The sequence below is a fragment of the Aspergillus costaricaensis genome, assembly GCF_003184835.1.
Source record: "Aspergillus costaricaensis CBS 115574 unplaced genomic scaffold BO79scaffold_12, whole genome shotgun sequence".
NCBI classification, from domain to species: Eukaryota; Fungi; Ascomycota; class Eurotiomycetes; order Eurotiales; family Aspergillaceae; genus Aspergillus; species Aspergillus costaricensis.
Genome location: NW_020291812.1, coordinates 63,942 through 88,945, shown reverse-complemented (window position 1 = coordinate 88,945; position 25,004 = coordinate 63,942). Strand labels below are relative to the sequence as shown.

The window sequence follows — 25,004 nt, the reverse complement described above, 5'->3', positions numbered from 1 at the left end:
ACGACAGAGTTCAAGGTAGTATCTTGATTTATCGCCGACCACATAACCATTGTCCCAATTAACACCCAGGTAAAACAAAATTGTACATCCATAAATTCATTAACCCCGATGATACCATCTAAGCTTAGTGAAACCATCCTTCTCACCCATAACGCAATCGGCGATATCTCTAGATCCCAGCACCCTCCTAACGCCGAAAGCCGATCTATACACCACACCCGGCTGAACATAAATATCGGTATCTGCCACTTACAAACATATACTACAAACCACTAATCATATTGCAAATAAATACAAAGATACACATTTATACTACCATGCCCCAGCGAATCCACTCCACCGGCTCCCTCGACGCCTTCAACCCCATCCTCGTCACTCCTGTCATCGGCACCGAATTCCCCAAATACAGCTGCAACATCGTCGACGACATTCTCAATGCCCCGAATGCTGAGCAGCGTATTCGTGACCTTGCCGTCCTCGGTATATCCCAGTCCATCCCATTCCCAAACCACCCCTCCACCCCAATACTCACAACTACCATAGTAGCAGAAAGAGGCGTCGTCTTCTTCCGCTCCCAGCACAACCTAACCAACGACCTCCAAAAACAGCTCATCCTCCAAATGGGCCACCTAACCACCCGACCCGCCACCCACGGCCTCCACATCCACCCCGTAACCAACGACTCGCGGGAATTCGGCGACCCCGACCCCCAAATCAGCACGATCAACTCCGAGGGCCGGAAGAAGCTCTACAAAGGATCGGATTATACCCGTATGGCGGCGGTTTGGCATAGTGATATTGCGTTTGAGAAGGCACCGGCCGATTTCTCCAGTCTCAGGTTGACGCAGTTGCCTGTTACTGGGGGTGACACGTTGTGGGCTTCCGGGTATGAGGTTTATGATCGGATAAGTAAGCCTTATCGGGGTTTTTTGGAGGGGTTGAGTGCGACGCATGTTGGGGAGGGGTTTAAGAGAATGGGGGTTAAGGTTTATGAGGGGGAGAGGGGCGCGCCGGTTAATGTTGGGGATGAGTTGGAGGCGGTGCATCCGGTATGACCTTTTTCTTTGATTGCTGGGGTATGAGAGGGTTGCTGATGGTGGGGATAGGTTGTCAGGACGAATCCGATTACGGGGTGGAAGTCGATCTTCCCAATTGGTATGTTTATGTTATTGGGTGTAGTGGGTGTGAGGTTGGACTGGTGTGCTGATATGAATAGGGGCCTTTCCGACTAAGATCAACGAGTTGAATCGGAAAGAGAGTGCGAATATGCTGCAGTACTTTCATGATCTGATTACCTACGGTCATGATTTGCAGGTGCGGTTCAAGTGGAATGAGCCGAATGATATTGGTATGTTGGATACCCCTTGTACTCATGCAGATACTGACGATGTAGCCATCTGGGATAATCGCAGCGTGTTCCATACGGCCACTGGTGATCACGAAGGCTTCGGGCCTAGAAGTGGCAATCGCGCTGTTGGAGTGGGCGAGGTGCCTTATTTTGATCCCGAGAGTAAGTCGAGGAGGGAGGATCTGGGGATTGAAGATACGCTGTCTCCAGCTCATTTGTAGTTATTCTATCATTATGCGCAAATGGGTATCTGCTAGTTCACATCTACTGCGGAGTAAACCAGTTTAGTCCATCGGACATATCCATGCTTAATAGGTCGTTCGACCATATCTCTGGGAACATGTCGCTGAACGTATGCCAGAAGTCGGGTGTGTCTGCTGTTGCAGATCTCTGTCCGTATAGATCGGGCCCGGTTAGCCCCCCCATAGGGGGCAACGGATACTGAAAGTCGAACCATCCAGCTGAGAATTGAGTGTCCCCAGTCGTTACGTCGGTCTGTGCGCTCACGCTCTCAGAATGTGGTATGGAAATAACGTCCTTGGTATGGGAATCACTTGGCATAGGATCTGCCTTTGCCGCATCATTCACATATTCCATCACGCGGTTGATGATCATCTCCAGCCCGTCTCGGTACTTCTTCAGACTAGAATTTCTCTCCGCCATAACGAACAGCGCAGAAGAACAGGCTCGCAGATCATTTGACACGGCTACTGTCCATAGTTGAGGGGCTCGGAAGAGGCAGAGACTATATCGTCAGTGCTAGTTCTACAATCCCCGGAAGGGAGAACTCACCAAATAGTCAACCCAGCCATATACAGTGAATTAACCAGGAGAAAAGAATACCCAGATGAGTCGCGCTGTCGCAGCCGCTTGAAACACTGACACATCTGGCCTGAGGCATACAAGCATCTCTCAATCAGAGGATCCCTTTGCGGTAAAACTCCTACGAAGCGCTGAATGAGCATGCGATTGGCGTTGTTCCAATGCATATGAACAAAGTCGTTTTCTTCCGGTGCCATTTCCGGCAGCGATGTTTCGAATTCTTCCAACGCAGCAAGCAGAGGAGTCGTCTCTGGGACAAGCGTTGTGGTGTGTTTATCTGTTCGATAAACCCGGGTATGAATCTGTGACATGATGCGCTGCAACTGTGCCAAAGCGATGAATCTCCGAAGCTTCCTTCCGTGTGCCGGCTCGCGCGGAGCGACTGAGCCCTGCAGAGCCTGTTCAACCAGCTCGTCGCTGGTACACGAATCATCCAGGTCCGATGGAGCATGGACATCAATATCCTCCTCTGGAACACTGAACGGCCGTCCCAGAGACCAGGCGACGTATCGCTCAACCAGGTAGACTGACCAGAACAGCCGTCGGCGCATTTGCCCTTCATACGGTCGCATCTTCCGATACTGAGATTCGCGGTGCAACCCTAGATCAATACAGATGCGCATGGCTAGACCTATCAGATACCATACTCTCGTGGCAGACGATGTTCGCATGTGATAGAGGACGAGTAACATGAGTGCTTCGATGTTCATGTAGGACTGCGATTCCCCGAGGACAGATTCCAGCTGTAGTGCCATGGCTACAAACGCGCTCGGGGGCGTGGAGTCGTAGGTCTCGGTCATCTGTAGAATAGCTGCGCCAATGGCGTATACCATGAATAGTTTGAACCGTGCAGCCTCGCTCATCTGATCTGACGGGGACTTTCGTACGGTCGCATGCAATTGCATCAGTTCCGCACGATCAAGAAACGGGAGACGGGTATGCATGTCTTTAAAATAGGCATTAAGGAGGCGTAGACCAACAGCCTCGCTCGGTAATGTGGTGCTGGCTGCGGTCCTCTCGCACTCCGGCGGAGGTTGATGGTGACTGCCATTGATGGGAATGGACCTCAGCCAGACGGCGTTTTGCACCAGACGGCCCAGATCTTCTGCGATGGACATTCCTGACGAGGGTCCTAGGTAAGCCAGGTTGTCGCTCCCCTCCTGGCTCATTGCCATCATTGAGACCACTCCAGCTCGGGAGTCATGGGGTTGTAGTTTTGCGCCCGTTGACAGCGGTTCTGCTGGCGCCTCTTCATCCGGGGGAATCTGTTCCAGTGCAGCGGATAGTTGCGCTTCGAGCACTTCGATGCGACGCACCAATGCGCCCTTGGACATGGCATGGTGCCAGGAGGGAACGGACTCAGATCGCAGACAGGGCTGTTTGGCGGATTCGCAGCCGGTACAGGTCGGATAACCGACGCATCGCTGCTTGCGTCGGTGGCAGCGTTTACATGACTTGGGGATACGTTTGCGAATTCTTCCTTCAGCGCTCATGACGGGAGGTGAAGGGTAGAGAGAAGAAATTGGAAACGGGGAACAGGGGATGATCAGCCATGCCTGGTGTTTCCCCGCATCTTGAAATGATGATCGATTCCTCTGCCGAGGCGCCAATTCAAGTAGTTACCGGGCTGGGCGTGGCGGTGATGAGGCGATGGTGCCGCCAACGCACGCCATCGCATTGGTGACGGTTTACTGGCCAACCATCTTGAAGCATTTGACACGGTCGGAGAGGTATCCGACAGGCATGAATCAAGATGATGTTCAAAGTAAGATCGAATATATCCGCGGATACCAGATCAGTCTGTAGTAGCAGAATTTCCATCAGCACTATGGTTCTGGGATATGTCTGCTCAGAAGAGCGTTATGATTGATTCTAAAGTATTACCAAAATAGCCATACTTGTTTTCCATTGAAGGAAAATTAGGGCAGTCGCATGCCACACTGGCATGAATGTGTCAAGTCCGGGTTGAATCTGTTGTCAACATGTACGCAAAGCTTCGGCAAATATCCCATCAAAGGCAAGATGGCCGAGTGGTCTAAGGCGCTGCACTCAAGTGAATCTCGCTTGTCCAACTCAGTTGGATGTATTGCAGTCTCGAAAGAGGCGTGGGTTCGAGTCCCACTCTTGTCATATCTTTTTATTTTTTCCCGTTTGTTGTTCCCGTCCCGTGTGATCGCTCGGGAGGATAATAATGCATTGTTTTAAAATGTATAAAACAGCCCCAACAAAATGCCTTTAATACGAGTTATGCATGGCTCTCTTTACTCCGTAGCAGTGAATGTGTGGGTATGTAGAACAACATATTCCCCGACCGATTCCTTCCTTCTTTTGGGCTGTCCTACATGCCGCATCCATAGAACCAACTATTACTTACCCCAAACCTGTCTGTCCCTTCCGTGGCAGCCTTATCGGGATGACTGTGTGACAATGCTTCTGTCCCGTGTTGATCTTCCCACATCGAGAATCGATCACGACACCATAAAGGTCAAACAGTAGTCATATATGTCCAGCAAGAGTCCAGTATGCTTTTGAGTCCAACTGTCAACTTCAGCCAGCTTCGAGATCCGTGGGGAAGTGGGCCGCCCGACCCAGACTTGCCGTCTCACCTCAGCTCAACTACATCAGCTAGTTCTCCCCCCGCCTTCATCATCATCGGCTTATTTCTCTTTTGCATAAACCTCTCATTTACGGTCGTTTATAAATAATAATGTCGACCGCGAAGTTCAGAGTCACCGAGCACATCATCCCCGCGTGCTATGTTCGGGAGTATGCGGGCAGTACCGTGGACCAAGAAGATGTCCTGCATCTCCACATCAAGCAATACACGCCTCGCCATCTACCCAATCCCGTCCCAGCTGATGCTGTCACCATCATTGCAGTTCATGCTGTGGGCTTCCCCAAAGTAGGTGTCTTTCCTTTCAATGCTATGGATGGAGGTGATCTGATCAGGAATAGGAGCTCTACGAGCCACTCTGGGACGAGCTTCTCGCTCGATCCGCTCATTCCAACTTCCACATCCGCGGTATCTGGATAGCAGACGTTGCCAACATGGGCATGAGTGGAGTAATCAACGAAGATAAACTTAGCATGGACTGTGCGTGACTGGCCCTGCTTCGCCCAGATTCCATAACACCCCCGCTAAAATGGTCATGTTCTAGGCTCATGGATGGACCATCCCCGCGACCTTCTCCTGATGATCAACCACTTCCGCGACCAGATGCCCCGACCGCTAGTAGGGGTGGGCCACAGCTTCGGAGGTACCATCATGTGCGTCTCCACTCACTACCCCTAGATGGATGGTTGCTGACCACTTTGAAGTACGAATCTGGCACTGATGCACCCCCGTCTACTAACTTCGGTTATCCTCTTCGATCCGGTAATTCAACGATTGCCGCCCAAGATGGGCTTTGGCGCTGATCCGCCCGGTCCTGTCAACTTTGCCTTGTGGCGTGATGACGTCTGGCCAAATAGGGCCGCTGCTGCTGCAGGCTACAAGAAAGTGTTCAAGAAATGGGATCCCCGTTGTCTCGAACTAATGGTACAGTATGGGTTCCGAGACCTGCCCACGGCCCTGCATCCCGACCTGCCCGACAATGTAGACGCTGCCGACCCGCCTGTCACACTGACCACGACCAAGTATCATGATGTGCTGGGCCAAATCCGGGAACGCTTCCACGCTGGAATGACAGATGGCCAGGTTCAGTTGGGTCGCTCAACCCATGCGGATGTGGACCCCTCTGTGGCTGTTCTTCCGGTGTATCGGCCCGAACCACCCAGTACCTTCCACAAGTTGCCATCATTACGACCGTCAGCCCTCTTCCTGCTTGGCGAAGTGAGTTATTTGAATCTCAAAGATCTTCGGGAAGGAATCAAGAGCTGTGGTCAAGGAGTTGGGGGCAGCGGGGGGAAAGACAAGGTCAAGGAAGTTACTCTACCCAAACAAGGTCACTTCTTCGCCTTTGAGGTGGTGGGAGAGACAGCCGGCCATTGTGCCAGCTGGTTAGATGAGGTTATGCGCGGATACCGCGACACTGAGCGGGAGTGGAAGGAAAAGAGACAGAAGATGGCTAAACGCGATCATTTGGTGCTGAATGAAGAATGGCGCAGGGTGATCAAGTCTCCCAGTTCATTCCGCGCGGCCAAGTCACGGAAAAGCAAACTATGAGATCTTAGTAGTCGCTTTACTCTGACACCTGGCTTTCGACTAAAGTAATAATACCATAGTGCTTTTTTTCGGAATTATTCAAGGAAATTCCAAACTTCAGCAGACCCTGTGATCATAACCAGCTTTGGGTCTAAAGATCTCTTCAGTACATCGAGTACTATTGCACAAGAAAGAAGTGCAAAAGACGCAAGAAATTCTCCGTAGAGAAACCCAGACACAAAGGAGACAGTAACAAAAAGCCCGGAGTATACCATCCTGAGATCACACCAAGAATCTATGATAACGAGACGGTCTTCTGTTGTGAACCTTAGTCAATCATCGCTTTAAAAACATGATAGTAGATGTGTCATGATATGAGCTGTCATACACCGGTTGTGGAAACTGTCTTGTGCGAATGGAACATTGGGGGAAGTTAATTAAGACGACGTGGCCTCAGCATGGGACATTTATTCAAACCGTCATGAAAGTGATGTTGACGAATTGCTAGTGTAATGCCGGCTGCATTCAAAATGATATATGGGGTTTTTTAGAATGTTGTATGTCACTCAATACATGTAGTGACTGCAAGTGGGGTTGCCATTGATTGGTGTTATGGATGCATATATGGGATGGATATTGAAGCCAGAATCTTCCACTGCTGAAATATTTAATGCTATAGAACCGACCGTCAACGCTGTTCCCTCGGACAGGTCCTACCAATATGATCTAAATTCGTTGTACAACCATCTCATACATACATCCTTAAGCAGTAGTCTGAGTAGAAAAAGGCAGAATATCGCTCCCGTCAATTCCCAGCCATATTGTTCCGAGGTAGCAAGGTTACGTAGATCCTGCTTTCCCAGAACATTTACACCGGATCGCCGAGATCAGATCGAACATAGCTGTCATTCCATCCCCTCCAACGCGCTGTAACCACAACTACTACTTATGTACCCCCCATCGTACACCAATTACATACATACCCCAACAACTATAGCATCCTCCCAGAACCAATTAAAGCACATCACTCGGCAAAAACAACGGCATCGAATCCTCCCACATCGAATTCGTCATCAACTTCTTATTCCCCCCATCCTTATCCATAATCATGATCTGCCCATACGGCTGAAACGTATCATCATACAAGGCACACTCAAACCGGAACCCATACATTCCCGTCGACCACATAATCCGCCCATCCTGCGACCACACCGCATGTGCATCGTTAGCACCACTACTCGTCAACACGCGTAGAACCGTCCCGTCCGGTCGAATGGTGCACACATCATAGTTGTACGTGCTGGTCTTGCGCGTGAACAGGATGAGCTCTCCATCCGGGGAGAACTGGGGTAGATTATCCCATTCAGTCGTCAGCACAGTTGTGTTGCGTGTCTCGAGGTTCAGCACCCGCAACCCGATCTCGCTGGCGTTACCGTATGTCGCGGTGTCGGCTCCCCATACCCGATACACTACTTTCTTGCCGTCCGGTGAGAAGCTCGGGAATCCATTGTTCAGGGCCCCGTCCTCGGTGATGGAGTAGCTGCTATTCACGAGTACCTCCGAGTAGCTCCCGTTGGCGGTAGCACGCACGATCCATCCGCCGGAGGCTTTTCGGGTCTCGAACCAGAATCCCACGCCGAAGACGAGCCACTCGCCGCATGGGGACCAGCTGGGCTGGTAGGCGCTCAGACCTGTTGTTTCGTTGTCGCTGACGAAGTCTGCCGTGCTGGGGTCGTAGACAAGTTGCAGGTCAGCGCCGGTCGTGTTCAGCGTCACGATGGACGAGGTTCCCAGCTGCTTCTGGGTGATAGCGATGCGCTCCTGGTGCGAGATCTGAGGGAAGACGTCCGTGAACCGGTAGTCCCAGTCGCTGTCCCAGCTGTACAGCTTCTTGTATCCCGCGCGGATGCTCCAGGTGGTCTTTTCGTAGACTACTTGTTTGCCGTCGGGAGACCACGCCGGGGACCGGAGGGTCGCTGAGGTCGTGTTGACGTACAGTCCTGCGGTGGTGTAGAAGCCCTCGCTGGTGCCGCCCTTGAGGGTGTAGGCGATGGTGCCGTTCCTATCTAGGTACTGCGGGAATTGCTTGACGCCCGAGCCGGCGACTTCAACACGCACATCGGTGCCGGTGGCGAAATCGACCGACATGATGGTTGAGTTGGCCGTGTTTCCGGACGGTGGGCGTTGTAGGTATCTTCCCGGGTCATTTCGTAGTAGACGATGCGTTTACCGTCGGCGGACCACTTGGGAGATCCCAGCGAGTAGTATGGCTTGGAGATGATCTGGCGGAAGTCGGAGCCGTTGGGACGGATGGCGTAAAGGGAGAGCTCTTGTGTCGTCTCCCAGCCTGTGCGGCCGAGGAAGGTCGGCTCGCCGTGTCCGTCCCATTGGGTGTTGCGGTCCGAAGAGAAGGCGATCCATTCGCCATCGGGGGACCAGGCAGGGCGGAGATAGCTCTCCATGAGGGAGGAGTTGGCGGCAGTGCTGGGAGTGTTGGTGAGGTTCCACTGCGCGCCGGTCTGCAGGTCGAGGACCCAGATGTTTGCCTTCATGTTGTTGGCGGTGGAGACGTAGGCTGCCAGACGGCCGTTGGGAGAGATCACGACGGAGTCTTCCACTGCTGGGGTGGCGACCAGCTCCTGCAGATCAGAGCCATTGGTCCGCACCCGGTAGATGTCAGAGTTACCGTCGCCGTTGCGCTCGCTGGTGAAAGTAATCCAATCTCCGTCTGGAGAGAAGGAGGCGTGGTACTCGAAGACGAGGTCAGAGAGGAGTGGACGCTCATTGCTGCCGTCTGTGTTGGCAATGTAAAGTTCAGAGGTGCCAGGCGCAATGCGGTTCATCATGAACACGCCCTTCTTGCCGACGGTAGGGGTAGTAGAGGAGGTAGGAGCAGTTGAGGGGCTGCTCTTGGATGCCACCAACCCTCGGGACATGCGAGCGTGTGCCTTCACCATGTCATCAACGTCCATATTCGCAGTGTGTGCGAAGGGACAGCCTCCAAGGGCCGGGACAGCGGCAAGGCCAAGAAGGAGGAGGAGGGAGCAGCGCATGGTTGCGGAGGACTGCCCGATACTTTAAGACTTGAACTGATCCTCACTAAGTGACGCCTGAGCAGGGCATTGACGAGCGAGAAGACGGTGGTATTTATGCACTCCGACCTGGAGCAAAAGCGCACTTGCCCCGCGTCGGATGCAGATTTTGCTGAAACATTGCTAAGCGTGGAGCACTGTTCTGTGAAATCCACTTGCGTGTCCCTTTCATACAGGGACTGGGAAGGATGCCGGCTAAATCATGTACCCGGTGGATATTGAGATAGTCAGGGTGATGTGGAACATGTGCATCCGTGCACAATCCTGCTTCATACCCTAGCGAGTCCTGCGCGGACTGGATATGGTGCAACCAAACACGTTGTATCTGTTTGCCTCTGCCTGGCAACAGACTGGTAGGATTCGACCGGAGCGGATAGTATGCTGAAGCAACATGGTATTGCTTCGCTATACATCCGCTGAAACTCCGGATCAGCTGCCGGCTTACAGCTCCGTTGGGCATGATGTGGATGGTATACACGGCCGGATGTTGGCGGACACCCGGATTACCAGATAAGTGCTGTACATCCATCTACAAGAGTCCAATGATTCGGGGCATCAACAATGACGCGGCGGAGAGTTCTCTCCGATATCCGTTGTCCGACGACGGTCTGCGCCAAATAATATGAAATAGCATTGTGTTCGCATCTATTGGAGCAAAAGTTCTGGGCTGAACCCACAGCCCAGAGGGGCAATTCAACTAGTGACCCTTGTTTTCGGCCATAGTTAAAGTACAGGAACAGCATCAAGGTTCCGTTGCCTGGCTTGAGGAGATATGCCAGGTCCTGCCGACGGGAATCGGAGACCTCAACACCCAGACATATCCTTAAATCTTCCATGTTCATCCCATTTAATATTCTCGATCCCGCAGAAACCTCTTGAAAAGACCGGCGAGAATCAGACAGACGTGAAGTGAACGGGGCAGGCGTTCTTGGCGCCCAGAACCCCGGAGGGATAAGATCTGCAGTTCCCGTCGGGGCAGATCAACTTGGCTGTCTCCGATGTCCGACATCTCCACTGTCAGAGTCAGGTCCACGACCTTATTGCTCCGATGTTATTCGATGGCGACGAAAATCTCTTTTGCTAGATATTACCCCATGACGACGACAACCAAGCGAAGAGTCCACTTATGCTCTCGGAAGTTGTCCTCAGTTGTGCATATCCGGTACCGAGAATAATCTAATCAGATAACCAGCATCTGATACCGGATTTACTTTTGTGGAAAATTGGTGTTGGATTGTGAAATCCATCAAGGACTTAGGTTTTCCTAGCTTCAGCGCACAGTCATGAGAGAAGGGGATAGATCAGCAGTCACAAGATGGACAGATTAGACATGGGAAAAGATCGGATGGAAGGATATATGACCGGACAACACTCTTCTGTCTTACGCTAAATGGTTTAGCAGTCGGTGAGGGGGACTGAACGGCAGGCATGAGTATATACCCGGGTAATTAAAATGACATTAGCCTCTCTAGCTCTGTTCAGTAGCAGGAATTATATGTGGAAAACTTTTGCATCCAACCAGTCTTTATCTGTACAAAACTCTAAGCACTTCGCCGTCCCATGGCTTTCACCTCACTATGCGTCAAAGAGTTGGTCACCACCTCTATCGATGTCCGCTTCACAATAGCCATGCTTAGCTGTGGCCACAGCTTGGACTCGCTGTCCCTCGAATTGATCGGGCGGTCTTCCAGATCGAGCCTGGTATCGAACAGGGTATCGCCCCAGACCGGCCGTGCGCTCTTCTTGGCGGTCAACGTATGCAGCGGGAAAGAGCGGGATCTCGACCGGGAGTATTCCTTGTTCCAGAATCCGGGGCGAAGGAGAGGCCGTACAGAGGGTGCAGCGGCAGCGATGACTCCAATGGAGGATTCTAGGCTGTGAGGTGGTTAGCATTACGAAGTGTATGTGGTAAAGAGCTCGCTTACAATGCACACATGTAGAGATTCACGTAGTCCCCTAGCCCCATATTAGTAAAATTATGACAAAAGTTGGATCGCAAGGTATGCACGTACATGTCGGATCCGATGACTCGGTCAAGGTGGAAACGTACATTGTTCGCGCAAGTGCAAACCCCGCACTCCTAGTATCCGAAGTCAGCATACCATCCGGCCTGAGCATAGAATAGACTCACGCAAATCCCAGTGCCATGAGCCCGCATATGGCTGTCTTCACTTTGATCGGGATTTTAACCTTCCATAGAAACACGATGGGTAGGATGGATAGCACGATGTCTGTTCCTGCGGCGATTGCTACACTTACGTCTTAGCCGGTGATCCAAAGAAAGATCAGAGGGTTTCTTACTTCCTTGCGCAATGGCCGCCCCATTGATTGCCGAACTAGGCCAACAAGTTCCATCTACTCGTTTGTCCCATGTTCGCGCTACCGGATCACATTGAGGGAGGACAATAGCGGCATCCAGAAGGCTCGTGATCGTATTGAAGGCAATGAAGCACCAGAAGAATATCTTCCACACCTTGGTTGTAAGACTAGATGCCTTGTTAGCCTATATTCCGTCGAGTTAGCCTCTGGTAGAACGTACAACAGCCTCATCAAGAGAAGACTGATGGATATCTTCAGGAAGATAGTCGAGAACAGCAACGGAAAGAGGCACATCCGCATGAGCTTGATGCAATAGACGGCACGGTCGACGTCGAGGGTGTCATAATGGCGACCTAGTCCGTACGGGACTGCAGCGAGGATCAAGGCCATGGCGATGAGGGTGGTCAGCTGAGTCCAAGGGCATCAGTGAAAGTGTTGAACAGTCCTGCCAGCGCAGCCCTTACCGTCGCGAGGAGGTTGAACCAGTCATCCCAGGACAGTGTCCTCATGACAAACTTTCGAACGTACAGCCGCAGCAGTGTAAGTACCACGGCAATGACCGTGGTCACAATGGTCGGGACTACGACGACTGATGCCTGAGAGGCATTGTCGTCAACCGCCCGTATCCAGGGCAGCATGATGCATCTGACCGAACCGCACCGCTGAGTAGAAGAAAAAACAATCCAACGCAATCATCCGTATTCTGTGAGGGGACCGACGAGTACCCGGGGTAGGCTCCAGCAAAAGACTTTGTACCCCGGGACAGACCAGGAATAAAAAATCTCTGATCCTGGCAGGCGTGCGTAAGGCCATCAGGGGATAGCCAGCTAAGTCAACCTAATCGGCCTGTCTATGCCCGGAAGGGAAAGAGATCGTGGATCTCAGTCCGTCCAGACCAAGGTCGAAGGAAGTTATGCGCATGAACCTGGTCCGTGGGTGCAGCCGGACACGCCCGAGATCTCTTGATGTCTTGTTTGGTGTGGATTGGAAGTGTGCCAATGAGGATGGAGGAGGGCGGGATAATTTCCAGCTGGCACAGTCATTCATCTATTGACGCTCCACGGAGGGCTCCACACACACGACCTGTCGTGTGCTCCTGGTCCATGACTTGAAGTAGCTTTCGGGGAGAAGTTGATATGGGGTGCTCTGAAGCTCCTCATTTTTGCGATGACCTTCGTTGGTAGGATATACTGTAGCACATAGATGGCGATCCCAGTGACTAGAGTGTGCAATGTGTGAAATGTGCGACTTTGGAATAGAGGGTTAAGCATTAAGACCGGGAATGTGTGGGGGAGCTGAACGGACTGAACTGGAGTCAATTCACCTCGAACACGGGAAGAGATGCAGGCACGGGCCCGGAGATATCGCGGGGAAACCGGCCGACACAAAAGAATAGGGCATCTGCCAGGCACGAGAGGGCTCCATGCCTCGATACTACTACTAGTCTGGATCAACGGCTGTCAGACTCTAATTTCAATTGGTTAGTGACACTCTTCCAATCAATTGCATTGTCGTAAAAATCACGCATCATGAATCCGTCGGAAACAAAGCAAGGAGTCATCATTTGGGGCTGGCTGATCGGGGATGACCGCGACACGTCGATTTCCCCTCAATCTAAGCCGGCCACTAGTTGTCTTAGTCTATTCTTGGTGACATTGGCTGGATTCCTTGACATGGGATCACGCCACTCACAGTCCATCCAGATGGGACATCCCTGCTATCTTCGCTTCCTGCGCGCTTTGTTCGTGGTGATCCAAATTATTAATGGCCATCCTCTCAGGGGCACCGCGGCTCACTTCCCTGTCGTTCGCCGCATTGATAACCATCTATTTCTAATCCTCCCTTGATGCCCCCCTGGCTCTCCCACCACCCATGTCAGACCAGATCTTGACCTGAACGAGGAACTGGGAGTGGGAGGAACCATACCCCGAACGCGACAGACAGAAAAAGAAAGAGAGTGGGGAGTGCGAGCCGAGGTTTAGTCTAGTTTGAGGGCTACTATTTTCTTATCCCCGCCCGAACCAAAGTTGCTGCCCATCAAATCATTATGGGCCCACCCCGACCGTTTACCGTCACCATCATCGGTGGAGGCATCGGTGGCCTCGTTCTCGCGGTCGGTCTGCTACGACGTCAGATTCCGGTTCAAATTTATGAGGCCGCCGCTGCCTTTGCAGAAATAGGGCTAGGGCTGTCCATTGGTCCAGCAGCTCACCGGGCTATGCCCCTCATTGACCCGGAGATTCGAGCCATCTACGACGCTCTTGTCACAACCCACGCGGATAGCCCCGGCTATGAACTATACAAACAAACGTGGTTTGAACTCGTTTGGGCCACCGGCGACCATGAAGGCGAAACTCTAATGAACCTAAAGGCCTTGCCGTCGGGACAGACGACGCTGAGACGTGCGGACTTCCTCGCTGCCCTCGTGGCTCTGGTCCCTCCCGAAATCGTTCATTTTGGCAAACGGCTGAACCAACTGACGGAAACAACAGACGGGATCTGGCTACATTTTGAAGATGGCACAACCGCCACGGCTGATGTAGTGGTAGGATGTGATGGGATAAAATCCAAGGTCAAGGAATCAATGCTACCCGAGGAATCTGCTGCCAAACAGCCTCGGTATAGTGGCATGTATGCCTACCGGGCCGTCTTCGATATGGACGAAATGGTGACGGCCGTTGGTGATCAACGCGCCCGCGTATCCACCATGTATCTCGGCAAAGGCGCCTATGCCATCTCCTACCCCATCATGCGTGCCAAAAAGGTGAACTTTGGCCTCTACATTTTGAGTGAGACCTGGGATCATGAAGCATGGGTTCGACCAGCAAGTAAAGAAGACATGCGACGAGATGCCCAGAGTATGGGAGGATATGTGCAGGCTCTCGTCGAGGTACGTCAGTGGAATTCTTCAAGGGAGCGTACGCTAACTGCTGTCAGCGCATGCCTGACCCTTCGCAATGGGCCATCTTCGAGCATCCACCTTTGTCGACGTACACTAAATCTCGCGTGGCCATCCTGGGTGACGCAGCTCATGCCTCTACGCCACATCAAGGCGCAGGCGCCGGTCAGGCTATCGAGGATGCCCACGTCCTGGCAGAGCTCTTGAGCGACCCGCGAGTAAGTAGCGTAGATGCCGTCGTGGAAGCTTTCAGAGCTTACGATCAAGTCCGTCGGCCGCGAAGTCAGCATGTGGTCACTACGAGTAAGGAAAATGCCTATCTATTATGCTTGTGCTTGGACGGTGTGGGGGATGATGAGAATAAGCTACGAGAGACATTTCAACAACGATTGCGATGGCTCTGGGATTTAGATGTACAGGAGCAGGCCGAACAAGCAAGAAGAAGGATGTTTAGTGAGTGTAAACTTTAGTGATCTTGATCTTGATACCCAATGACTATTATGCAGCGTTATACTTGTCAATTGTACTTTTTCTCCCTTGTTCCGGCTCATTATGGATACTGTTTAAGTGTTCTACCTCGGACCACGATTGGAGCGAGATGTGGTAGCATTGCAATGGTATGGGGTCTGTGCTTGCACATAATCATCTGTTCCAGCTGCCTTGGCCTGAAAATGATATACCGAGAAAAAGAAATTTTGGGGGATGATATAAAACACGCATAGGCGGCTTTGGCATAAGCCAGAGTGCATCCATCAATGTGATAATAAACATTACTAATTGAATGAGGATACCAGTGATAATACTGACAGAACAAGGTTCAACTACGGCCCATCAACCATCGACCTCAGCCTACCCCCTTTTGAACATTCGTCGAATAGCATCCACCAGCTCCGTCCGACCACGATACATGCGGTCCGGAGATGGGGAGTTTCCAGACTCTTTCGCAATAATCCCTCCCGGCAAGAAACTTCGAGTCATCTCTACAAACGGACCGACCGAAGCTTCAGGTAAGAATTGGCCGAAAAATGCGGGCAAATCTCCCTTTCCCACAGGTTTGAGTTCGACTGCATGTCCAGCCACGTCTTGGAATGCTTCCTGTACGTCTTTTGCCGTGTATTCTCGTGGACCGTGAACCTCCACGATATATGGACTCTTGGGGTGATCCATGGCCATTATATATGTGGCACATGCCTTTCCGATATCAGCGACGGAAACCTTGTAAATAAAAGGTTCAGCTGGTAATCATATAGTTATTCAATGCACATAACCGTTAGGTTAGTCTCACCATGGGAATTTCATAATCCAGCGGAGTGATGACCGACGACAGATGTGGGTGTTTTGACTGGACGGTTTCCATGGCTGGCGCCCAGTTTTCCATAAAATAGGCACATCGCATGAAGACCACCTCGGGCACAACGTCCTTGAGAATCTCTTCCGCAATGTGATTCGTCATGATTTCTCCCTATTCGAGTTTATTAATCTCTGTTCGTATAAACCACGACGTGGAGGCAGACGCACTGTTCCCTCTGGCTGTTCGGCCCCCATGCTAGAAAGGAGCACCAAGCGTTTCACCGTCCCGGCCTTCTGGATCGCTGCGCGAGTATTTTCCGAGGCCTGGCGGGCCCACTGCATCATGTCGGTGCCATCATAGCGCGGCGGTGTGATGGCAAAGACGGTATCAGCGTTTCCTATGTCTAGGCTGGCTGCATTGCTGAGATCACCTGCGACCGCGTGGAAGCTACCATGTGCGACGAACTCAGCGGGGGCTTTGGCAGGGTCGCGGTAGATGGCGCGCACGTGGACTGGAGCAGTTAACTGGTCTGCTTCCAGAAGAGCCCGGATGGTTTCTTGAGCGGATTTGGGTGAGGCTGGAAGAACAGCGACAAGCATTTTGTCAGGAGTAGCTACGTCCGCTATAGCAGCTGAGCTGTATGGGGGTAGTGGTGCGTTGTTCGGTGCTTCATGAGATCGACGGCGTCAGTCGAAGTGGAGATTGAGTCGGGAGCGGGGAAAAGGGTGTTCCTTGGTTGCCCCCAAACTCTCTTGTTGAACTTTAGTTTCAGGGCCATCGATCAGGCCTTGTACACGTTGGAGTTGGAGTTCTTAGGAACTGTTGAGGCTGGAGTTCGTGGAGTGCCAACATTTGGACTTTCAAACGGCGAACATTAGGGGTGCCACACCATGGCGCTATTCTAGTGCAAGGCAGGGGTGCTATACAAACAAAGAAACACACGGCCAGCTACTTTAGAATTAATTGATCACCTCTATACTAGTGCCGCTTATTGGTGGGTTCGACTAGTAATTCCATCCATTTCGTTGAGCGACAACGAATGAGTGGGTCACTTGGTGCCCGTCTCATGCCGGAGATGCACGCCTAAGCGGACGATAAGTACCAGTCAGTCTCAGCCTCGCATCTACACTTGTTTCACTGACTGATATATTTAAGTACGTAGGGAATGTCTTCCATAGCAGTCATTCCTCCAGTCTGTCCTTCTCACCCCTGCCAGCGGTCGTGACTGTGTCGAGATTCACTGACTCGAGAGGTGCCTTCACTATTTGTCTTCCTAGTTGTAGAGCCCACCTACGCCTATAAGAAGGGCTCTGATCTGGAGTCTTTCTTTTTCAAGATTATTAAGCCATCAGAACAGTCGAAACGAACCAACATTATCACAACATGGAGACTCCATTGACCCAGCTGGGTGCCTTTGGTACCTTGGCCGGAGTGCTGCTGGCTTTTATAACTCGCTCGGGAGAAATCGAGAAACACCTGTTGAGGTTATTTGGCATCTTCACTCTTGCCCACATTGCCCTGATTTCCCTGGCTCCAGTCTTTTTAGGCACCACCTCAACCATATCTGAAATCGTTCTTCGAGTATTGTTCCTGGATGGCGCGCTGTTCACCGGCCTGTTCGGGAATATCGTCGTGTACCGGCTTTTCTTCCACCGACTGCGCAATGTGCCGGGCCCGATCGCAGCCCGTATTTCACGTCACTATGCCGCCTACCATACCGTCAAGGATGCGCAGATGCACTATACTATCCAGCGTTTGCACCAGCAGTATGGTGATGTCGTTCGCATTGGTATTATGGACCTTCTCCAGCCTTGCTTCGGGTCCTCTCAACTGACATTCCTAATAGGCCCCCGAGAGGTTTCCGTTTGTCGCGCCTCGGCCATTCAGGTCATTTATGGCCCTCCTAGCCGATGTATTAAGGGACCCTGGTACGATCAGATCACCCATGAGAACGACAAGAAGACATTGTTTGCCATCCGCGACCTCAAGGTGCACAGCAAGCGGCGTCGACAGTTGGATCAAGCAGCTAAAGGTGCGATTCTGACCAAACTTCTTCCTTCCAATCGCGGTACCACCAGACCACTGACAGAAGTGTGTGGCACCAGGTATCCAATACCATCATAATTCCGTGCAGGAACAAAGCAAGATCCTGATAGAGAAGATCCGGGAGCACCAAGGGCGGCCCATGGACGTTACTAACTGGATCAACTGTTACGCATTCGATGTCATGGGAAACGTTGTCCTGGGAGCGGAGCTGGGGATGCTGAAGACCGGAAAGAGGATCCCTGAGCTGCAAATTATCGACGAGGGCCAGCGATACGTTGCAGTGGCCGGCACTATGCCGTGGATCCCGCCACTCTTGATGAGGATTCCCGGTCTGTCCGCAACCCTTAATCCGTTCCGGCATCGCTGTCATGAATTGTTTGATACGAGGCGTGCGGTATATCTTCCATCCGCTTCTGTAGAAATATCACTCTCTGGCTGCGCTAATGTATCTCCAGTCTAGAGCCAAGTCGAGTGAGCCCAAAGACATCATTAGCTGGTTGATCCAAGGCCAGGAGAATGGTGATCCTGGCGCGCCACCCACGGATCAAGCAATCAAGGATGATGCCTGGTTCATCATGTCGGCTGGCAGGTAAGGTTGGCCCTGAGGAGCCCCAAGCTGGGTAGTTCCCAGATGAATAGAAATATGCTGACGAAAGATGATCGGATATTCTAGCGACACGACGGCATCTGCGTTGATCAATACGATCTATTACCTCGCGACGCATCCGGGCGCGCAAGTCCAGCTCCAGCGCGAGATCGATGAGAGATTGCCTGAGGGAATAGTGGGCTTGTCATATGAAAAGGTGAAGGATCTCCCGTACCTGACGGCGGTAATCAACGAGACACTGCGGTTGAAACCATCGGTGCTGGATGGCCTGGTGCGCGTCACTCCGCCGCAGGGACTGCAGGTGGACAAGGATCTCCACTTACCGGGGGATGTGATAGTGTCAGTGCCGACCTTTGCCATCCAACGTGATGAGCGCTATTGGGAGGATGCTGACCAGTTTCGTCCTGAACGGTGGGCGTCGATTAAAAATCTGGCCGATGTGCCATTCATTCCATTTTCACGAGGTGAGTCTGTCAACTCAGATCTTCAGTGAATTCGTCGACTAAGATGTGTCTCTGCATAGGCTCGTATGACTGCGTAGGTAAGAGTATTGCCTGGATGGAGATGCGCATGGCTTTGGCGATGATTGTGGGAGAATATCACATCCAGCTAGCCGATGAGCAGCGGGCCTTTGATGGCAAGGAACTGGATAACTTCGCCATGTCTGTACCAACCTTGTGGGCCACCTTCCGACCCCGTCGGCCCTCATCTTAGTCCATCACTTGGTAGTTGTTTAAATTGGAAATTTTGTAATCAATCAGTTTTTTGTAAGCACATGAAGAGAATTTTGTTTATATGCCGGAATGATTCCGCGGTGGTGGGGAACCCGAGATGACGTGCCAGACTTGCATCTCAATGCAACTATCCCCGACCTTCCCCTCCTTCCCCTCGGTCGCATTCACCACCATCGCTTTATCTTCATTTCCTTTGGCTTGAATCTCACTAAGGGCATCTCACCTCATCCCTCCAACATGACTCTTAAGCTATACGGATTTGTTCACTCCACCTGCACCCGTCGCGTGCGCACTGCCCTGGCCGAGAAAGGGCTGGACGTTGATATCGTCCCCATCGACCTGGCTAAGGGCGAGCAGAGGACCTCCTCTTATCTGAACGATCTTCAGCCGTTTGGCAAGGTACCTGTGCTGCAGGATACAGAAACAGGCGTCCAGATCTACGGTTGGTGTTGCGAGAAACAATCTCCAGATATACCCTAATAACACTACTTCCGTGAACAGAGAGTCGAGCCATCACTCAATACATCGCTACCAAGTACCGCGGCCAGGGCACTGACTTGGCCCCTCCTGAATCGGATCTAAAGGCCTTTGCCTATTACCAGCAGGTACATATCCCTATTTCTCAAATCCATCAAGAGTTCTGTGAGACTAATAAAGCTAATGGGATAGGCCCTCTCCATCGAACAATCCTACTTCGACCCCCTCGCTTCTCAGATCGCCTACGAAAAGGTCTTCAAAGCCCGCAAAGGTCACGGAGAGACCGACGAAGCCCGTGTCCAATCCCTCTTTTCCCAGCTCGAACTCACTCTCGAAGGTTACGAGCGGGTCCTGTCCAAACAGCCTTATCTGGCCGGGCAGCAACTCACGCTGGCGGACTTGGCTCACTTGCCGTATGGGGTCTTTATTGAGCCATTCGGGTTCACGGAACTTGTGAGCAAGTTTCCTCATGTGCAGAAGTGGTGGGAGGGGTTGAAGGCTAGGGAGAGCTGGAAGAAGGTCACTGCGTAGTATGGGTATCTTCTTAAAAAGGACTTCAGTAGTAGATAACAGGTAAATTGTTAATGAAATCTGCTGCGGAGTACCGGCTATTCCATACACTGTAAATCCGGGATTTCCGATAACCCTGGAAATATTCCGGGATTTATGCATGTCGACGTGTCCATCATTACCACCAATCACCACCCCATTAAGTCAGAGACTTCTAGTATGTTTTTATCAGTCAACTGGTATTATCACACGGTACAGATCGAGTGATTAGTGCCCAGAGAAATGCTAGAAAGGGGGAAATGAGCAGTTCGTACAATAACATTCTTAGTATGAGCACGGTGTTGAATCAACTACACTGATTTAGCTCTCATTGGTAAGCATACATGCCGTGGAGCTTTAGGTTTCGCCTACGGAATGAGCTTCAACCTCCTTCAGGAACCAGAACAGAAGCTTCCCTCGTGATACTGCCTACAATGGGAACATTCCTCCGCTGGTACTTGGAATGTATACTCTAGTTGCAGAGCAACGTCGACTGTCAGAATGCTTGATTCTCAATAGGAAGTAAACAAACATCGCGGTTTATCCACGATCATTCGGTGCATCCCACGCTCTCATGTGTAACAGTGGGCTAATTTCTAGCTACAGCACACAATAGTCAGGAACATAACGCATGGCCTACAATTGCTGCGCGCGGCGCCTACAATGCTCTTCTAAATACACCAATCAACTTATCATGACATTTCAAAGTGTCGTAACTAAGGTACAAGATGGCAGAGAATAAAACACCCAGTGTCTCACAGCCTAGTAAATGGCCAAATCGTCCCCAAGACCAGCTCAAGAGAAGCTTCCTTAAAGCTCGTACTCACGCTGCAACCAAGCAGATTCAGGCCGACTCGAGCAAGCATCATCAGTGGCGCAGGTGGCAGTATCATAACCAGCATATTCGTAAAAGATGTTCGTCTTGTCTTCAATGTCCGAGTCGTCCAAGTTGACATCCATGTTCTGGATCGGATACCCGTAGTACCCAGTCAGATCGGCATCGCTGTCGGCCTGCTGCAACGCATTGTCGACAAAGTAACCGGTGGCGTAGTGATCACTGTGGTCGCCATCGCCAAAGTCGTTGACATAGTCACCCGTCTTGACCTCGTCGGGGTCAAAGTCGTCAATCAGAGCGGCGATGGTTTCAAGCAGCTCATCTCTCGTGTATTCAACTCCCGAGCCATCAATGGTCCGAATCACGTCGATATCGCCGTCCCACAGCTTCTGCAAGCTGTCGTTCTGGTCGGTGCCGCCGAAGCCAGTTCCATCCATGTTGCCATCCGGCAAGTGCATGAATGCCAGGGAAATGTCATCGTCGTCTTGCAGCGTGTAGAGGCTGATGGTCTTGTCTCCGACGTAGATCACGTCTTCGTCCCAGTTGTTGCTCGCCACTGCCATGCGCGCATAGGCTGCCCGTGAGCCATCCTCACGGCTGTTCCAGTAGTCAGAGCCCATTCCAGCATCTCCTGCAGTCAGGAACACGGTACGAATGGGCTCGCCGGAAAGAATGTCTCGGATCAGGTCCGGACTCAGGAAGAGGAGGTCGTCATCCTCGTGTGCAACGAAATTGAGGGTCTTGGCCGAGGAGAGAGTGAATGAGCCAAGGGTGGCTAGCGTGCTCCAGATACCGTAAGTCTTCATTATGAGGTTCGTGACTAACGTAAAAGATATTTGGTTGTGTATACAGGTAGAATAAGATTCGATATTTTCAATCTCGGTGAGGGAGACAGCACAGGGAGCCTTGTTTATATCTCGACTTCTCATTACTTCAAACACATACAAACAGATCAAGGAACGGGGCACCTTCTGGCTAGCATTCCTCGCCAGTAATTAGTCCTATGTCCCATCCCTTGCTTTGGCAATTTTGGTGACGCCAGACTATTGATCATGGCTTTTGCAAAGCCTGGTGACCTCCGAGGCTCTGCTGTGCCTCAAAACATTGTCAGCCACTCGTGTCTAGATTTACTGTTCAAGGCTGTGATCAACAAATCAAGCCATTGAGTTCGATAGTGCGGGATAAACGATGGAAGATCCTGGTCGCTTTTAAGTATCTTCGCATTCCATACCACGAGTCGGCTGTGCTGGATCGTAAACACGCTGCGGATCCGCGTGTGAAGATGATTGCCATGAAGACGCGAAGCTTAGCTTTTCTACTTCGTACCAAGGCCCGCTTTCTTGAAGAATTTACACCAAGACTTATAGAGTTGGCTCTGATCCTGTGCGTCATATACGATATAGCCCGGCTGGTGTTCCTTAGCGGTAGGTAGTCGGGGATCGCCGGTCTTTCCAGCATCAAGCCCTTCCATAGTTCGGTTTCCCTGTGTTATGTTTTACAAGCGATGCTGAGATGAGCAATGATCGACCTCTGCGACGATATTGTGTTTGGGCATCATGTGCCTGTCATCAGGCGCATTACCTCCCCGGCACTGAAGGAAGTATGCGTGCTGATCTATTAGTGGAATGAAGAATTGCCAAGATCTCAAGTAGGTAGCAGCAGTTTGGATCACGTTTTGGGTGGTAAGAAGCCTACATGCTCTCTAAGAATCGTCTTCCAGAACGGCAGGCTCCAGCATAAAGCAGGCAAGGTTCTGGAGTTGACTCCGATGTTCTTCGTCTAGCCTTCGCCATGAGAGCTTATAAGAGCAATCATTCCTTGATGATGAGATGTTTTTATCGGAAGGGGTAGACCTGGGCATCCAGAATAATGTCCCATACTTGATGGGGGACGTGGCGCTCCTCATCAGCGCGCACTCTCGAAGCAAGATATAGCCCACTCAGAATAGGTATGACGACCGTGTATTAGTGCCCTTAACCCGTGATTGAGTGACTGAACTCGTCGGTTGGGGTGCAGAAGTGTGGCCCCACCCAATGTATGTTGGTTTCAAATTCAAGGGAAGATGTGTTGGGGCCAGCACTTTCTATTATCAATAAAACGCGCAAGCTACTACGAGCCGTAATCAGATCGTAATATCTGTTTGTATGCTATTGTAAAAGATGTATGTTCTATCTTTATCGTAAGTTAGTTAAACATCTTTTTATGAAGTGTGTTATGTCCGATGGAAGTCGTTAGGTACTTTAACTTAGTACTACTTTGTATACATATATGTACATCATGATAAGTATATATATATCCCGAGACTAGTAGTAGTGCTCACATAAGGTACTAGCATACAATTCAATAAAAGAAGAAGATCATTAGAAATGATCATACAACCGGTAAGAAGGTAACAGATACAGTATGCAATTCTTCAAGTTTCCCAGAGTATAGCCGATCTCCAGTCCAATGACTCTTCTACTTCATCGGAGAGATGTTGATGTGTTTCCTATTCGGGTACTTTATGACTAAGTAGAACAGGATGCAATGATGTCATGGCCTGAGAGGACTAGTCTGTAATGGTCACGTGATATTACTGTGTCTGAATGGTCGGGCTGGCAGTGAAATCCAGCACTAACCGGATAGCTGCAAGCAGGCTAATTAGACCCCAGTCTCCTGAATAGGATAAGGTTAAAGAGTATAGGCTTTGAATTGAAACGGCTGATCGCATGTTATGCGAGTAAACACTGTATGCTTCCGACCGTGTCTACGTTACGATGTAGATATTCGACATGCCACATAGTCTCGAAAGTCAAACAAAGTTGATAATAATAGCGTAAACATTAAGTAGTCCGGACAATACATCAAGTAGTGCAGAAAATTATCCACAGTACTCCGTAGAACCCAGTATATTACCCAGTAGCTCCAAGTGATCAACCTATATCGAAATATTCCACGCAGCTGCTTAGGCCGTCAGGGACACCTTCTGCCCCCAATACTGACAGTCCGCAAGCGATGCCTGATGAATTACTCTCTCGAATATCCAGAGACCCACGTCCCGACGACTAATGCAATAGCCCACCGCGGGTTTCTCGTCTGTGCCGATCCTGATCTTCGACAGACCATCGCCATCGCCGTTCAGCAACAAGGAGGGCCGTACGAAGAGATACCCGTCGATGGCGCGTTCCTCCTCTGGCTTCTGCATCTCGGCCACAACAAGGTCCTCCATCACCTTCTTATCCGCGTGCGGTACCTTGAGCAACCAATGGTACAGGGGTAGCATCATGAGTGGTACGTCGCGCGTGTCGCTGAGGCCGGTGGTGCTGATGATCACAATGCGGGGCTTCCGGGGACACGATCGAGCGGCAGACATGATAGTCTGGATGCCATCTTGGCAGATGGTCGGGTTGTCTAGGGTGGCTTTGATGCCATACTCGAAGCGTGGCTTGCCGCCGAGGCCAGAGACGATCAGGTCAACGGGGCGGCCATCGACATAGAGGGTCTTTTGAACAGCTTGGTGATCATAGATATCACCCTCCGTGACCGTTAGGTAGTTTGCAATGGCGGACTCGGAGACATTGAGCTGCTGGAGCAGATTGTGGAGCTTGGAGGGAGAGCGAGCCACTGTTATTCAGTATTGATCAGGGTCAGTGTCAGTTTGAGATGTTTGTATCGGAAACGGAAAAACAATCACATACGGGCGGAACAATGAACGCCGGCTTGTAGGGCAAGAGCCAGACATGCATTGGCACATCCACCCGTTGCTCCGAAGAAGGCTACTGTTGGCTGTGGTTGTTGCATGTTTGATTTATGGACATTAATTTAAGAGAAGATATTAGTACTGATTGCTTGACATTGCGAT

The 25,004-nt window shown here is 51.1% G+C and overlaps 11 protein-coding genes and 1 non-coding gene across 12 annotated transcripts; 6 read left to right on the top strand and 6 right to left on the bottom strand.

Annotated features, from left to right (window-relative positions):
* Positions 1–317: 317 nt before the first annotated feature.
* On the top strand, positions 318–1,569 carry BO79DRAFT_263293 (TauD/TfdA dioxygenase family protein; the record flags this gene model as incomplete). The annotated part of the gene is made up of 5 exons (XM_025686661.1): positions 318–480; positions 544–1,049; positions 1,107–1,155; positions 1,217–1,348; positions 1,394–1,569. The coding sequence occupies 5 exons, from the start codon at positions 318–320 to the stop codon at positions 1,567–1,569; spliced, it is 1,026 nt and encodes a 341-aa protein (XP_025540584.1).
* Positions 1,570–1,612: 43 nt separating this feature from the next.
* On the bottom strand, positions 1,613–3,722 carry BO79DRAFT_263287 (Zn(II)2Cys6 transcription factor; the record flags this gene model as incomplete). The annotated part of the gene is made up of 3 exons (XM_025686660.1): positions 3,147–3,722; positions 2,141–3,038; positions 1,613–2,093 (listed from the first exon to the last, which is right to left on the bottom strand). Exons 1-3 carry the CDS (start codon positions 3,661–3,663, stop codon positions 1,613–1,615), a joined length of 1,896 nt encoding a protein of 631 aa, XP_025540583.1. The 5' UTR covers positions 3,664–3,722.
* A 464-nt stretch (positions 3,723–4,186) lies between these two features.
* BO79DRAFT_t111 lies at positions 4,187–4,300 on the top strand. Its single transcript has one exon. It is a non-coding gene; the product is annotated as a tRNA-Leu (tRNA).
* A 577-nt stretch (positions 4,301–4,877) lies between these two features.
* Positions 4,878–6,335, top strand: BO79DRAFT_192946 (alpha/beta hydrolase; the record flags this gene model as incomplete). The annotated part of the gene is made up of 4 exons (XM_025680934.1): positions 4,878–5,072; positions 5,126–5,264; positions 5,329–5,437; positions 5,489–6,335. 4 exons carry the CDS (start codon positions 4,878–4,880, stop codon positions 6,333–6,335), a joined length of 1,290 nt encoding a protein of 429 aa, XP_025540582.1.
* Positions 6,336–7,328: 993 nt separating this feature from the next.
* On the bottom strand, positions 7,329–9,367 carry BO79DRAFT_216589 (TolB family protein; the record flags this gene model as incomplete). Its single annotated transcript, XM_025683328.1, has 2 exons — positions 7,329–8,419; positions 8,461–9,367. The coding sequence occupies 2 exons, from the start codon at positions 9,365–9,367 to the stop codon at positions 7,329–7,331; spliced, it is 1,998 nt and encodes a 665-aa protein (XP_025540581.1).
* A 1,483-nt stretch (positions 9,368–10,850) lies between these two features.
* Positions 10,851–12,363, bottom strand: BO79DRAFT_192943 (uncharacterized protein; the record flags this gene model as incomplete). The annotated part of the gene is made up of 7 exons (XM_025680933.1): positions 10,851–11,281; positions 11,332–11,362; positions 11,419–11,486; positions 11,538–11,655; positions 11,708–11,892; positions 11,946–12,133; positions 12,190–12,363. The coding sequence occupies 7 exons, from the start codon at positions 12,361–12,363 to the stop codon at positions 10,948–10,950; spliced, it is 1,098 nt and encodes a 365-aa protein (XP_025540580.1). The 3' UTR covers positions 10,851–10,947.
* A 1,200-nt stretch (positions 12,364–13,563) lies between these two features.
* BO79DRAFT_192939 (putative salicylate hydroxylase) lies at positions 13,564–15,241 on the top strand. The gene is made up of 2 exons (XM_025680932.1): positions 13,564–14,615; positions 14,663–15,241. The coding sequence occupies exons 1-2, from the start codon at positions 13,773–13,775 to the stop codon at positions 15,092–15,094; spliced, it is 1,275 nt and encodes a 424-aa protein (XP_025540579.1). The 5' UTR covers positions 13,564–13,772; the 3' UTR covers positions 15,095–15,241.
* Positions 15,242–15,250: 9 nt separating this feature from the next.
* On the bottom strand, positions 15,251–16,525 carry BO79DRAFT_263280 (NAD(P)-binding protein). The gene is made up of 3 exons (XM_025686659.1): positions 16,143–16,525; positions 15,910–16,086; positions 15,251–15,839 (listed from the first exon to the last, which is right to left on the bottom strand). The coding sequence occupies exons 1-3, from the start codon at positions 16,512–16,514 to the stop codon at positions 15,474–15,476; spliced, it is 915 nt and encodes a 304-aa protein (XP_025540578.1). The 5' UTR covers positions 16,515–16,525; the 3' UTR covers positions 15,251–15,473.
* Positions 16,526–17,298: 773 nt separating this feature from the next.
* BO79DRAFT_236984 (cytochrome P450) lies at positions 17,299–19,282 on the top strand (the record flags this gene model as incomplete). The annotated part of the gene is made up of 6 exons (XM_025684646.1): positions 17,299–17,704; positions 17,762–17,947; positions 18,021–18,355; positions 18,417–18,550; positions 18,635–19,032; positions 19,092–19,282. The coding sequence occupies 6 exons, from the start codon at positions 17,299–17,301 to the stop codon at positions 19,280–19,282; spliced, it is 1,650 nt and encodes a 549-aa protein (XP_025540577.1).
* A 197-nt stretch (positions 19,283–19,479) lies between these two features.
* Positions 19,480–20,334, top strand: BO79DRAFT_208541 (glutathione S-transferase family protein). Its single transcript, XM_025682421.1, has 3 exons — positions 19,480–19,744; positions 19,804–19,907; positions 19,972–20,334. Exons 1-3 carry the CDS (start codon positions 19,540–19,542, stop codon positions 20,308–20,310), a joined length of 648 nt encoding a protein of 215 aa, XP_025540576.1. The 5' UTR covers positions 19,480–19,539; the 3' UTR covers positions 20,311–20,334.
* An 804-nt stretch (positions 20,335–21,138) lies between these two features.
* BO79DRAFT_263256 (uncharacterized protein) lies at positions 21,139–21,969 on the bottom strand (the record flags this gene model as incomplete). The annotated part of the gene is made up of 1 exon (XM_025686658.1): positions 21,139–21,969. The coding sequence occupies one exon, from the start codon at positions 21,967–21,969 to the stop codon at positions 21,139–21,141; it is 831 nt and encodes a 276-aa protein (XP_025540575.1).
* Positions 21,970–24,035: 2,066 nt separating this feature from the next.
* BO79DRAFT_286772 (NAD(P)-dependent oxidoreductase) lies at positions 24,036–24,943 on the bottom strand (the record flags this gene model as incomplete). Its single annotated transcript, XM_025688505.1, has 2 exons — positions 24,036–24,766; positions 24,841–24,943. The coding sequence occupies 2 exons, from the start codon at positions 24,941–24,943 to the stop codon at positions 24,108–24,110; spliced, it is 762 nt and encodes a 253-aa protein (XP_025540574.1). The 3' UTR covers positions 24,036–24,107.
* Between the last annotated feature and the right edge of the window lie 61 nt (positions 24,944–25,004).

What these genes read in the sequence shown, in the direction of transcription:
- BO79DRAFT_208541 (XM_025682421.1), top strand. Translation starts at nt 19,540, where the DNA reads ATGACTCTTAAGCTATACGGATTTGTTCACTCCACCTGCACCCGTCGC. An exon ending in AACAGGCGTCCAGATCTACG is followed by an intron (nt 19,745 to 19,803) that starts GTTGGTGTTGCG and finishes TTCCGTGAACAG; the next exon opens with AGAGTCGAGCCATCACTCAA. An exon ending in CCTTTGCCTATTACCAGCAG is followed by an intron (nt 19,908 to 19,971) that starts GTACATATCCCT and finishes CTAATGGGATAG; the next exon opens with GCCCTCTCCATCGAACAATC.
- BO79DRAFT_192939 (XM_025680932.1), top strand. Translation starts at nt 13,773, where the DNA reads ATGGGCCCACCCCGACCGTTTACCGTCACCATCATCGGTGGAGGCATC. An exon ending in ATGTGCAGGCTCTCGTCGAG is followed by an intron (nt 14,616 to 14,662) that starts GTACGTCAGTGG and finishes AACTGCTGTCAG; the next exon opens with CGCATGCCTGACCCTTCGCA.
- BO79DRAFT_263280 (XM_025686659.1), bottom strand. Translation starts at nt 16,514, where the DNA reads ATGCTTGTCGCTGTTCTTCCAGCCTCACCCAAATCCGCTCAAGAAACC. An exon ending in CCGAACAGCCAGAGGGAACA is followed by an intron (nt 16,087 to 16,142) that starts GTGCGTCTGCCT and finishes AAACTCGAATAG; the next exon opens with GGAGAAATCATGACGAATCA. An exon ending in TGGATTATGAAATTCCCATG is followed by an intron (nt 15,840 to 15,909) that starts GTGAGACTAACC and finishes TTTATTTACAAG; the next exon opens with GTTTCCGTCGCTGATATCGG.